This window comes from Ranitomeya variabilis, chromosome 3, assembly GCF_051348905.1.
Source record: "Ranitomeya variabilis isolate aRanVar5 chromosome 3, aRanVar5.hap1, whole genome shotgun sequence".
NCBI lineage: Eukaryota > Metazoa > Chordata > Amphibia > Anura > Dendrobatidae > Ranitomeya > Ranitomeya variabilis.
In genome coordinates this window covers 539,526,726-539,539,716 of record NC_135234.1, presented here as the reverse complement: position 1 = coordinate 539,539,716, position 12,991 = coordinate 539,526,726, and the positions used below count along the sequence as shown (strand labels likewise).

Genomic DNA, 12,991 nt, shown 5'->3' with positions numbered 1-12,991 from the left:
CATATCACTAAGTGGTCAATAGTTATCAAAGTAGGCTGTGCATAAGATAATTGTCACCACGCCATGCCCCATACTAAATGCATATCACAGATAAAAAAAATGGAGTTAATGCATAACCTGCACGTGCAGTCCTGAAGGCTCCAACGCGCGTTTCGCGTCTTGCTTCTTCCGGGGGAATGTGTGATATGTGATAATGGTGGCGGCGCCTGCGCACTATGATGGAGTTACTTTTTTTTTTTCAAATACACAGATTAGTATATTCATTATGTAAACTAGGGGGCAGGTCAGTGACCTGTCAGAAGCCATACACATGAATACCTAATCAGAGAACCACATGACGCCCATCCCCCACACTCACACTGGCCACCCCAAAGCATGAGCATACCATTAACTGAAAACAGAAAATGAAGATTAAACAACAACCACAAGATGGATTTCATCAATCAAGATATAATTTTAATCAGTATAACAGCGCCAGCCTGACATTATCTGTAGGTTACGGTGCACAATCCTGCTGACAGGTTCCCTTTAATTCCTGTGAAGCAGCTGAATGGTTAATACATTTCTTAAATGTGGTGATGAGCCCCTTGTGGGGTGCAGTTTTTAGAATGGCGTCACTTTTGGGTATTTAATGTCATAAGTCTCATCAAATGTGATGTGGTCCGTAAAAAATTTAAGTGGAAAAATGAGAAAAATCGCTTTTTTTTTTTTTTTTTTTTTAAACGATGCAACTATTTTTTTTATTCCATACATCCATGGTTGTACAACAAATCCAGGTAGATGGCCAACATACAATGTCCTGAGTCCACAAGTTCCCAATCTGAGATCGGTAGTTCCACTGGCCCACATTGGAGCGAGGAGGGTTAAGCCGCCGTAACTGTGGACGCATGGGATACTTTGCCAGGGAATGCCAGGAACGCTCTAGCCCACATCATGCACATCCCCAACCAGTGAACACAGTCCTACAATGGGGCTGGAATGCTGAAGGACAGAGGATCCCACTACCTCGACCGGGAGAGGAAGAGGCATATGCGGTACAAGGACAAGAGTCCCAGACTAGATGGGAGACCTCAGCAACCATGAAACAGCATCTGCAGCGAGTTTGGGTAGAGATCGTGGAGGCTGCGGGGCTCCGTGACTTTCTGTTACACTGATCAAAGAACATCTAGTACCGGGCCAGTGTATTGTTCCCAGCAGCTGGATGTTAGTCAAGGTAGCCGGAGAATCTCTGAACATTCGACGGGCCTGACTACATTTAGACTGGGGTCACAGTAGCGGAATGGTGGATGTAGGAGTAGTGCGGCACCTACCAGTAGATGTGTGGCTGGGAAACAACCTAGGAGCAGGGTTGGTGTGCTACTGAGTCAATGTCATAACCCAAAGCAGGGCCGCGCTTAGTAACCCGATATTTACCCTGGTTACCATTGTAAATGTAAAAAAAAAACAAACACTACATACTTACATTCCGGTGTCTGTCGCGTCCCCCGGCGTCCGCTTCCCTGCACTGTGTCAGCGCCGGCCGGCCGTAAAGCAGAGCACAGCGGTGACGTCACCACTCTGCTTTCCGGCGGCGCTTACACAGGATGCAGGAGGAGTGCAGGGAAGCGGACGCCGGGGGGCGTGACAGGCACCGGAATGTAAGTATGTAGTGTTTTTTTTTTTTACATTTACAATGGTAACCAGGGTAAACATCGGGTTACTAAGCGCGGCCCTGCGCTTAGTAACCCGATGTTTACCCTGGTTACCAGCGAAGACATTGCTGAGTCGGCGTCACACACGCCGACTCAGCGATGTCAGCGGGTGATCCAGCGACGAAATAAGGTGCTGGCCTTCTAGCTCCGACCAACGATATCACAGTAGGATTCCTGATCGCTGCTGCGTGTCAAACACAATGATATCGCTATCCAGGACGCTGCAACGTCACGGATCGCTATCGTTATCGTTGTAAAGTTGTTCAGTGTGAAGGTACCTTTACATTCGTGTCCGTAGAGAAAAAAGTGGGGGAGGAGTGTGAGGATATGGCCGCTTAATAAAGACTATAGGACAAATGGACGTAGAGCGGAGTCCACAGCTCTAAGAGACAGACATTTTCCAGCACGGAGCACCGGTAGCGTCGATATTCTTGTGTTTTATTAGATATCTTCTTGTTGTGATTTATTAGATATTTTCTTGCTCCTCACTTCATCCTCAGGAATCAATGTTTACATTCAGTGACAGTAAGCAGATGCAGACAAGCAGGCTAGATCCTATGTAAACCTAAAGGCCCCGTCACACATAGCGATTTACCAACGATCACGACCAGCGATACGACCTGGCCGTGATCGTTGGTAAGTCGCTGTGTGGTCGCTGGGGAGCCGTCACACAGACAGCTCTCTCCAGCGACCAACGATCAGGGGAACGACTTCGGCATCGTTGAAACTGTCTTCAACGATGCCGAAGTCCCCCTGCAGCACCCGGGTAACCAGGGTAAACATCGGGTTACTAAGCGCAGGGCCGCGCTTAGTAACCCGATGTTTACCCTGGTTACCAAAAAAAACAAACAGTACATACTCACCATCTGATGTCCGTCAGGTCCCTTGCCGTCTGCTTCCCGCTCTGACTGAGTGCCGCCGTACAGTGAGAGCAGAGCGCAGCGGTGACGTCACCGCTGTGCTGTACTTTCACTTTCACTTTGCGGCGCTCAGTCAGTGTGGGAAGCAGACGGCAAGGGACCTGACGGACATCAGATGGTGAGTATGTACTGTTTGGTTTTTTTTACATTTACGCTGGTAACCAGGGTAAACATCGGGTTACTAAGCGCGGCCCTGCGCTTAGTAACCCGATGTTTACCCTGGTTACCAGTGAAGACATCGCTGGATCGGTGTCACACACACCGATTCAGCGATGTCAGCGGGACCTCAACGACCAAAAAACGGCCCAGGCCATTCTGACACGACCAGCGATCTCACAGCAGGGGCCTGATCGCTGGTACGTGTCACACATAGCGAGATCGCTACTGAGGTCGCTGTTGCGTCACAAAACTTGTGACTCAGCAGCGATCTCGCTAGCGATCTTGCTATGCGAGACGGGGCCTTAAGGCCAGACAGTAGATTGCTAAAGGTACATGTAAAGCAATCATCCTATCAATCCATTGTTCTACCAGCCTAGGCCCATTGTTTGGATGGAGATATTAGACCCAGGGGAGCAATCACCACAGGGGGTCTCACATGCAAGCCAGGTCATGGAAGATGCTTTGTTCTGTGAGCTGAAGAAAAATGTTTAAGGGGAAGGGAGAAAAAGAGACAGCGCTGGTCAACTTTTAACCCTTATAACTTTCTACCAAAAAAAAAAAATTGTTTCAAAAATTGTGCTGATGTAAAGTAGACTTGTGGGAAATGTTATTTTTTAAACTATTTTGTGCGATATAACTCTGATTTAAGGGCATAAGAATTCAAAGTTTGAAAATTGCAAAATTTTCCAAAATTGTCACATTTCCTTAATTTTTACAATTAAATGCAAGTAATATCGAAGACCTTTTACCATTAAAGTGAAGTACAACATGTCACGAAAAAATCTCTGAATCAGTGGAATACTTGAAGCGTTCCAGAGTTATTGCTAGTGATGAGCGAATATACTCGTTACTCGTGATTTCTCGAGCATGCTCGGGGGTCCTCCGAGTATTTTTTAGTGCTTGGAGATTTAGTTTTTATTGCCGCAGCTGAATGATTTACATCTGTAAAGTACATATGGGGTACTGACCTTTCCCGGCGCCTGCGCACTGCAGTACTTTGCTCTGCCCTCAACAGGGCAGACAAAGTACACCTGCGCCGGAGCCACGGCAGGAAGACAAGAAGAGGAAGTCATCGTAAGAAAATGGAAGGCCCCGGACCGGACCGCGACGCCCATCGGGCCGGACCGCAGCGGGACCGCCCCTGGGTGAGTATAATCTAACCTCTTTTTCTCATCTTTCAGGATACATCGGGGGCTTATCTACAGCATTACAGAATGCTGTAGATAAGCCCCTGATGCCGGTGGGTTTAGCTCAACTTCCATTTTGGGGGCGGCAGGTACATTTTACCCAGGAGCTGGAACACAAAAGTTTTTTTATTTTCTCTATAATTACCGAACGGGCACCCACACAGTCTCATACAGGAGTAACCTGCCTGTTCTCTACCACTCCTGTGGGAGATATAGTGACACTCTGTTCTGCCCAACTTGTAATCACTCTACCCGGAGATCAGAACAGACATTGTGGTGATACTTACACTTTGATATCGCAGGACAGGCAGTAAAGGGGAGGGCAATACAGCTGAGCAGACAGAGCTAGGAGAGGAGGAGAGCTGATAGAAGGGTTTGTAATGTACCACAGCTAAACTCAGCTGTGCTGCCCCTCCCCCCCCCCCCCCACAAGAACCTTCTCTGAAAGTCGTTTGTCACGTGTGTTTCTAGCCATTCAGGAGGTTAGACCAAGAGATTAGAGCGATCTCATTACATCTCACACATTGACAAACCTACCCCGAGCTATGGTGGGGTGTGTTCTTCTTAGCTTTGACCCTTGCTGCCTGTTTATGATTAGTCAGCAGCATATAGGAAGAAGTATACACCTCCAGTAAAAACTGATAACACCCAATTGGACATCGCAATCAAAGTATTTGGCACCTAACAAGAACTTTTTTTTTTATTCACTACAGAAAAACAAAAATAATGAAAAAAAAGTGTTATTCCGCTCTGCAGCCACTATTACATCGGGTGTTTTTCAATAAAATGATTCCAAATAAAGTCAGATGACAGGTTTTTCTTAAAAGCCACAGCTTCTGAGACCAAAGACACAAATGGAGATCAAATTGACTTGGTTTGGGTTTTTCTTCTAGTCAACACTAGATAAATGCAGTATGAATAGAGCTTACATAGTTCACAAGGGAAGGAAGAAAAAGGTTACTCACTGCTGCCGAATCCACATCACTGTGTACAGCCACTGTTTTAATACCCATTTTTCTGCATGTCTTGATTACCTGGTGGTATAGAGATTGATTTTCTTTAGCATATAGGCATAATTTCAGCATAAATATATTAAGATATGGCTAAAAAAAGTGTTAATTTCTTATGCTACTGTGATAGATTACACAGTACTCTTTGTTCTTAGACCTAACTAAGCATCACGGAAATTCAAAACTTAAGGTACCTTCACACGAAGCGACGCTGCAGCGATAGCGACAACGATGCCGATCGCTGCAGCGTCGCTGTTTGATCGCTGGAGAGCTGTCACACAGACCGCTCTCCAGCGACCAACGATGCCGAAGTCCCCGGGTAACCAGGGTAAACATCGGGTTGCTAAGCGCAGAGCCGCGCTTAGTAACCCGATGTTTACCCTGGTTACCAGCGTAAAAGTAAAAAAAACAAACAGTACATGCTCACCTGCGCGTCCCCCAGCGTCTGCTTCCTGACACTGACTGAGCTCCGGCCCTAACAGCACAGCGGTGATGTCACCGCTGTGCTTTCACTTTCACTTTAGGGCCGGCGCTCAGTAAGTGTCAGGAAGCAGAGGCTGGGGGACGCGCAGGTGAGCATGTACTGTTTGTTTTTTTTACTTTTACGCTGGTAACCAGGGTAAACATCGGGATACTAAGCGCGGCTCTGCGCTTAGCAACCCGATGTTTACCCTGGTTACCAGTGTAAAACATCGCTGGTATCGTTGCTTTTGCTTTCAAACACAACGATACACAGCGATCGGACGACCAAATAAAGTTCTGGACTTTATTCAGCGACCAGCGACATCACAGCAGGATCCTGATCGCTGCTGCGTGTCAAACGAAACGATATCGCTAGCCAGGACGCTGCAACGTCACGGATCGCTAGCGATGTCGTTTCGTGTGAAGGTACCTTTAGGATGTTGCTATGGTCAAGAACGCTGCAAAATAAATACTAGCTACCATTCTATAGGCTTCAAAACTATGAAATAAAAAATTGCTAAAAGATCATGGGGTCTGGTCTGCAAGCAGAGTGTTCTGAAGCATGAGGAACGGAGCAGATTATTATATACGGTAGTTTTGTGGAAATATATTCAGCATAGCATTAAAACTACTCAATGAATAGGAGTCCAGTAGACAGGCTTATTGAGTGATTGACAAATTATGACTATGGTTACAAAGATAGCTGTCAATAAACAAGTAGGAACAACCATTGGCTTCCTAGGTAAAGAAAGAGAAGCTATTTAAGCATTACCCCAAATCCCAAAACTTTGGGATGTGTGACAGGGTCACTAGCACAGTGTACGAGGGGAGATGTGTCACTGGGCATTTTGGTGTCAGTGGTATGAAACCAGGATATTTTTCCTCCAGCACACTAAGTGTTGGGAGGGTTAAAGTAAGCTGGCTGCATACATGGGCTGGTTTTATGTGAGCACTCAGAGTGGGAGGGAGAGTGCTCACCATATCATATCTCTTCCTGCAGCTGACACCGGCAAGTGTACTAGCAGGACCTGCGGTGATGTCACAATCATGTGATCATCACATGGTCCTGGTTAAATACCTGGACTTGTGAGGCAGTCTGGGTGGTGTCTTGGGAGAGGAAGTACTCCCACATAGCTCCAAGGAGGAGCGGAGGACATGAATCACAACTTTTTTGCAATTGTGGTTGTAGATTAAACACAAGTAATACTGAATGCCCCCACAAAACTATATAGTAATTTGCTGACTACCGGTAGGATTGTATGTACACTGTGATAAGTTCCCTTTAAAATCTTGGTCATAAAGCTTGTAGAAGGAACTCCAGTGATATAAAAAAGGTGACTTTTTATTTCACCTTGAAGAAGCCACCTGTGATGTGGCAAAAACGCATGGGGACATGTAGACTTCCTACTTTCACTAAGGTTACTGTGATTTTATATGGCATTTTATTTTTTGCAACACCACAGCAGAAATATAAAATCCAACATCAAGCAATAAAGCATATTAGTTTTAATATATACATCTGCTTTGTTACACTATATAATTGCACTTTAGGTCATGTAGTCCGATAATATTTTTTGCATTGGCCATGAATCTTTGCTTGCTGGCAGTTTCTCTGGCCATTTATAGCGAGTGATTTTTGAGTGTGACAAATTGGTGTGCTTTAATTGTTTTTAAAGCACTACTTCAGCATTTTGTATTATTTCACAGTCAGAGTGGCATCACTAATGTCTATTCCCTGCCCCTAGTAAAATACTTGTCAGCTGCTGTCTTCTGCTCTTCCCAGCGCCATTCCAGCATTTTGAGTCCGCAGTTTCTGATTAGCCAGAAGTCAGAGCCAATGGTCTCAATGCGAGTCTATGAAATCTTTGTGGTGCCTTACCGATATGAGTTGGTTCTTATGTTTTGCATTGAAGCTTTAATAAATTTTTATTTTAAAATGATACCCATTAGTGTGCACTATTATTATTTATATTCCTTTTGGTCTTTTAAGTTCCCGCAAACTGATTTGCCCGTCTCTATTGAAGAGAACCTTTCATCATATTTTTCCTGCTGAAATGGAAATACAATGTATACCCTGATCTCCTGGTCTAACCTTTTGAGTGATTAGAAAGTTCTGGTACAACTAGTTATTGCTCGGAAGTGAGACCAGAGTAGGGCGCCATTAAATCTAACACAGGAGTATCCCAGAATAGTCAGGTAACTTCTGTGAGACATAATGAACGCCCGCTTCTGTTCTCACTGCAGAGCAAGTACAAGCTGGCTGAGCACGACAGACTCAAGTGTGATTAATGACATCTTTGAGCCCCAACTGCAGACAGGCAGTGTGATGAGAGGGGCAATACAGCAGAGGTTACAGTGCTAGGAGAGGAGTAGAGCCAATAGAAGGGTTTGTAATGTAATACAGCTAAACTCAGCTGTGCTGACCCTTCCTAACACAGACTGCTGTGACTATCTAAAAGGTGTTAGCCATCTGCGTCTTACTCCAAGCACTTTCTAATCATCCATGAGGTTAGAAAATCAGGGCTGTCGGATATACATCTGACACAGAGAAACCTACTTTAAACTAAAGGGCTTTTTTAAAAAAACAGACAAAGTGGTTTGCATTAAAGATTGCAAGATTCCTAATTTTTTTTTTTTTTTTTAATAATGATCGAAATACATAAAAAAAAATTATTATTTATTTCTTTTTTTTTTTTTTAGAAATACATGTAGCACAAAAACCTAATTTACACAACGGGTCATTTTCGGATGATGGCTTCCCTTTAAGAGCAGCAAAGTAGCTCTGAGAAAGAAGCAGGCAATCATCATTTTGCAGCTCCTGGTTACAGTGTAGCTTTAAATCTGCCCAGTAACTTTAATATTGTAGTGGAGACACTTACCCTGCAAGCAATTTCTCCTCTGTTAGCTATCAAAATTTTTTCAAACGTCTATAAAAGAATAAGAAAAAAAAAAGTTAATTTTTACTTCGAAACAAAAAATAAAAAGTTATCTATTCATCATGAAGAATATGCTAGAGTATATACATTAATAATGCGATCACTAAATGTTAGTGAAACAAGATGCAACATTATTCAAAGACTTTCCATCTTTTGTAGTTTTTTCTAATTACACAATTAAAAAAAAAGCAGATACTTTGATCCTATAAGTCCCCCCAAAATATTGATGATAAAAAAAAAAAAAATGCGTTAACATGCCAATGTGCATTGACTACTAGGATTTAGTCTAAAGATTTAAAGTTAAAAGTATTTGTAAAAAAAAAAAAAAGTATTAATTTAATAAAAATGGTGTAGTATAATTTTAATATGTTTAAATTGTACAAATTGTCAAATTAATCAAAAAGATGTTCTGCTTAGTGCACCTTTCAGAAATATTAGACGCTAAATTCTAAATGTAAGAAGACTTCACTATGATCTATCAAAAAAGTAATTCTTTATTACTTATATTATCAATACAAAGACATGAAAAAAAAATAATAAGAGCGGGAAGAAGGGATACATGATGTGGAACAAGGTCTGATGACGCGCTGTTACATTTGTAGGGGCTATAATAAATGTCAGAAGTAAAAATGCATCCAATATATAAGATATATACGGTAATAATCTTGCCACAAGAGAACTCTTTAATGCAATTCAACAATCTACGCCATTGCAGAGACGCAAAACTTAGGACATAAGATGAAAAAAAAACTATTATTGAGATTATAGTAAACTCAGTCTTATCCCAAAGTGCAAAAATTAATAATCTCACACAAAATACACAAAAAGTGAATCATACCATGTCATTCTACAGTAGGATACCAAGCAGCATGTCCACCAGGAGCACCAAACGAACGTCGGCAATGTGACAGCCATCATGGCCAAAATATGCAAATGCATTGTATGAATTGTAGTTATAATTACAGATCAAATTACGATCAGGTTCAAGATTATATAAAACAATGGTCATAGATTTTTTGTTAAATTGAAAATCTTATGGCCATATAAATACTAACAATATTTCAGTTACTTGAAATTAGTGATTTGGCCAAAAATATACTCTGGTCTTGTATCTATTGATATTGTATATCAGAGTATACATACTTTTTTCTTCAATAAATCATATGCTTGTGCTGCGTTCTGCATAACTTGACCTTTATTAGTTCACAGGTCATTTGTGAATAAAAGGTCTGCTATGGTAAGACACCTAGAGACGGATCCATTATGGTATTTGTACCTTTTTTTGTTTTCCGCCTGTTTTTGTGTGCGCCCAAGTCTTTCAATTTGCACCTTTTTAAAGTCTATTTTATGTGTTCACTTTTTGTCTGTTTTTTTTTTTTTTTTATTTGTCATTTTGGGAATTGTTTCCAGAAGTTTTGGTTAATTCAGCAATTGTGACAAATGCAGAACATGTGACTTACGCCCAGCCCCCAACTTCCTCTGCATGACTGAAGGCACAAGGCTTGTCTGCACCATCCGGGAGCTGTCTGTCAGACTATGAGTGGGGAATAATGCAGAGAAGGGAGATGCATGGCCAATTAGAGGCCATTGTAGCTACCACAGGCTGAAATTGATAGGACAGCAACTTCCGTAAAAAATAAAGGAATTAAAAAGTTTAAAAAATATATACATTTGGCATATTTTTTTCTTGCAAAATAAACATGTACCAATTATTTTGTTGGATCTGGTTTTCATCTGTTTTTGGCCATCCGTGCGGCCGAGATTTTACATCCGTGCATGATCAGCTTTAACACAGGAACTCAGTTTTTATGAGCTAGAATATTCTGCCCAATTAATTATACTCTGAAGGTTTATTGCCTATTGGAATGGTTTTGAAGCAGGTATGTAAATGCCTCCACAGGTCTATGGTACTGTAGTAGGCTTCTCTATAGGACAGGAAAGTAATAACACCTTAAAGACCGCTGACACACCTTTTAATGGCGCTGAGAAATAAGTCAATAGTGCCCTCTAGCATCAGAAAATCTCTGGGGTTTCAGCTACCTAGGTGTAGCTGAGACTCTTGGGAACGTGATCAGGGCCGTTTTTTCCGGTCCTGTGTTACGTGATCGGCGTTCTTAACCAAATAATCACGGTTAAAAAAAAAAAAGTAAAGTCCGATTAAAAAGAAATGTCACCCCCCCCCCCCTTCCAAGCTACCTCTGTACTGACAACGATATTCCCCAGCCCACCTACCCCTATTCCTGGAGAAAAATGGAGGGCACATGCACAGTGCACCTGCCGAGATCTGCCAGTCGGCACCTGGCAACAGCAGGGATTTTTTCTATTGATCCCTGACTCACAGTGATCAAAAGCCCAATATTTGTCAATCCCCCTAGTCAGATTAAATTTTTTTATTTTTTTTTTAGAATTTCTGTCTTTCTTTCTTTGCCTCTAGTTAGGGTTGTATAAATGAATAAATATAAAATTTATAAACAAACTAAAAAAATAAAAATTGCTACTGTTAAGTTAGGTTTTTTTTTTGTTTTGTTAGGCTTTGCTCTGAAGCAGAACAGTGGTCAGCCAGTGACGACTCCTCTTCCTCCATGGGATCTTACAGCCTGATGATAATGGAGTCAGTCGTCACTGCTGAATTGACAGAGGCAGGACCAAGTTCCGCAGTCCCCCCTCCATTGTCGTATCCCGACAATTCATTTTTTTCTTTTTCTTTTTAGCAGTCCCTGGAATAAAATTTGAGGTCACCAATTTTTTCCCTCTTTGAATTTTTCCATATTTCAGTTACCCCAGTAGTCCTACAATTAATTGCCCACCAAACCACTTTATATGCCTGACAATATATTTCCCAAAAACCCACATCTTTTCATTCCCGTTCATGGATCCCCACAAATTTCCCTGAAATGAAAACATTTCTTGGGCCTTACCCTCAACATGGATTTAGTAAATAAATCCACTTTCTGCTCCTACTGGGCAACAAAATCTGTCCACAGCACCCCTGTATTTGCAGCTGTCATGTTGCAAGCCCACTATGAATTCCTAATGAGATTCCCTTAATTCTAGTGAATTTCCAAGCCCCACCCCCAAGAAGTTACCTAACTCCCCTCTCATCTCTTCTTCCCACAACCGCATCTAAGACTTCTTCCGTGCTTTCCCCATACTCAGGAACTCTCTACCCCAACATATCAGACTCTCGCCTACCACAGAAACCTTCAAAAAGAACCTGAAGACTCACCTCTTCCGACAAGCCTACAACCTGCAGTGATCCTTAGTCTGCTGAACCGCCGCACGACCACCTCTACCCTCTCCTAGTGTATCCTCACCCATCCCCTGTAGACTGTCAGCCCTCGTGGGCCGGGTCCTCCTTCCTTATGTACCTGTGTGCCTTGTTTTTTGCTCATGTTTAATGTACTTTGTCTATATTTGCCCCCTTTTTCAGATGTAAAGCGCCATGGAATAAATGACGCTATAAAAATGTGTAATAATAATAACTACAATTGCAAACAAAAAAAACCCAATTTCCCTTTTAAAAGTTGAATTTCTTAATTCCTATTCCACAAAGAAAAATATTGCAGTCAACGAGTCCCTCATGAGTTTCAAGGGCAGTCTATCATTCAGCTAATTTATCCTTTACAAGTGAGCCAAATACATTGTAAGATAGCACAAAATGTTCAAGAGCACATCAGCGTACACATGCACCTTTCTTTTTCCAATATTTTGATATATATTGATTTTCAACAATTTTCCAACATAACCGGGAAGGGGGAAAGGACAGACAACATGCAATGGGGAAAGGACAGGCATACATACAGCTTGAAGTAAACATATAACATCAAGGTGAGTTTATAAAAGTTCGCTTCGCAACTGAAACGTATAAGTTGCTAAGTGTTTGTTTTGCCACCTAAAAACAAACACGCGTTAAATGTCCGCTTAGATATCAAGATAAGTTGCTAAGTGTAATGTCCGCTTCACAACTTAAAAATAAACACATATTAAATATCTACTTCACAACCTAAGAGTCCGTAAAGTATGAAAAGTAAAGTCACAAAAAGTATGGAAACCTGTCTGGTCCAAGGTCACCTTATGTGACCCTACTAGGACCCTCGGGACCAATTAGGACCCTTTGGAGGACATTGTCTGGTTCAGATTCAGTAATAAAATCAAGTGGAGTTGTATAACTTTTTCAAGTGAGATATACACTCACCGGCCACTTTATTAGGTACACCTGTCCAACTTCTTGTTAACACTTAATTTCTAATCAGCCATTCACATGGCGGCAACTCAGTGCATTTAGGCATGTAGACATGGTCAAGACAAGTATGGGGAAGAAAGGTGATTTGAGTGCCTTTGAACGTGGCATGGTTGTTGGTGCCAGAAGGGCTGGTCTGAGTATTTCAGAAACTGCTGATCTACTGGGATTTTCACGCACAACCATCTCTAGGGTTTACAGAGAATGGTCCGAAAAAAAAAAAAAAATCCAGTGAGCGGCAGTTCTGTGGGCGGAAATGCCTTGTTGATGCCAGAGGTCAGAGGAGAATGGGCAGACTGGTTCGAGCTGATAGAAAGGCAACAGTGACTCAAATCGCCACCCGTTACAACCAAGGTAGGCCTAAGAGCATCTCTGAACGCACAGTG

The 12,991-nt window shown here is 42.2% G+C and overlaps 1 protein-coding gene across 1 annotated transcript in view; it reads right to left on the bottom strand.

Moving 5' to 3' along the window:
- PCCA (propionyl-CoA carboxylase subunit alpha) overlaps nucleotides 1-12,991 on the bottom strand; it is a 658,713-nt gene that overhangs the window by 573,309 nt on the left and 72,413 nt on the right. The window contains exons 3-4 of the mRNA XM_077297080.1: nucleotides 8,309-8,356; nucleotides 4,923-4,991 (exon numbers count right to left, since the gene is read on the bottom strand). Coding sequence (XP_077153195.1) covers nucleotides 4,923-4,991; nucleotides 8,309-8,356 — 117 coding nt within the window. The remainder of the gene's footprint in view (nucleotides 1-4,922; nucleotides 4,992-8,308; nucleotides 8,357-12,991) is intronic.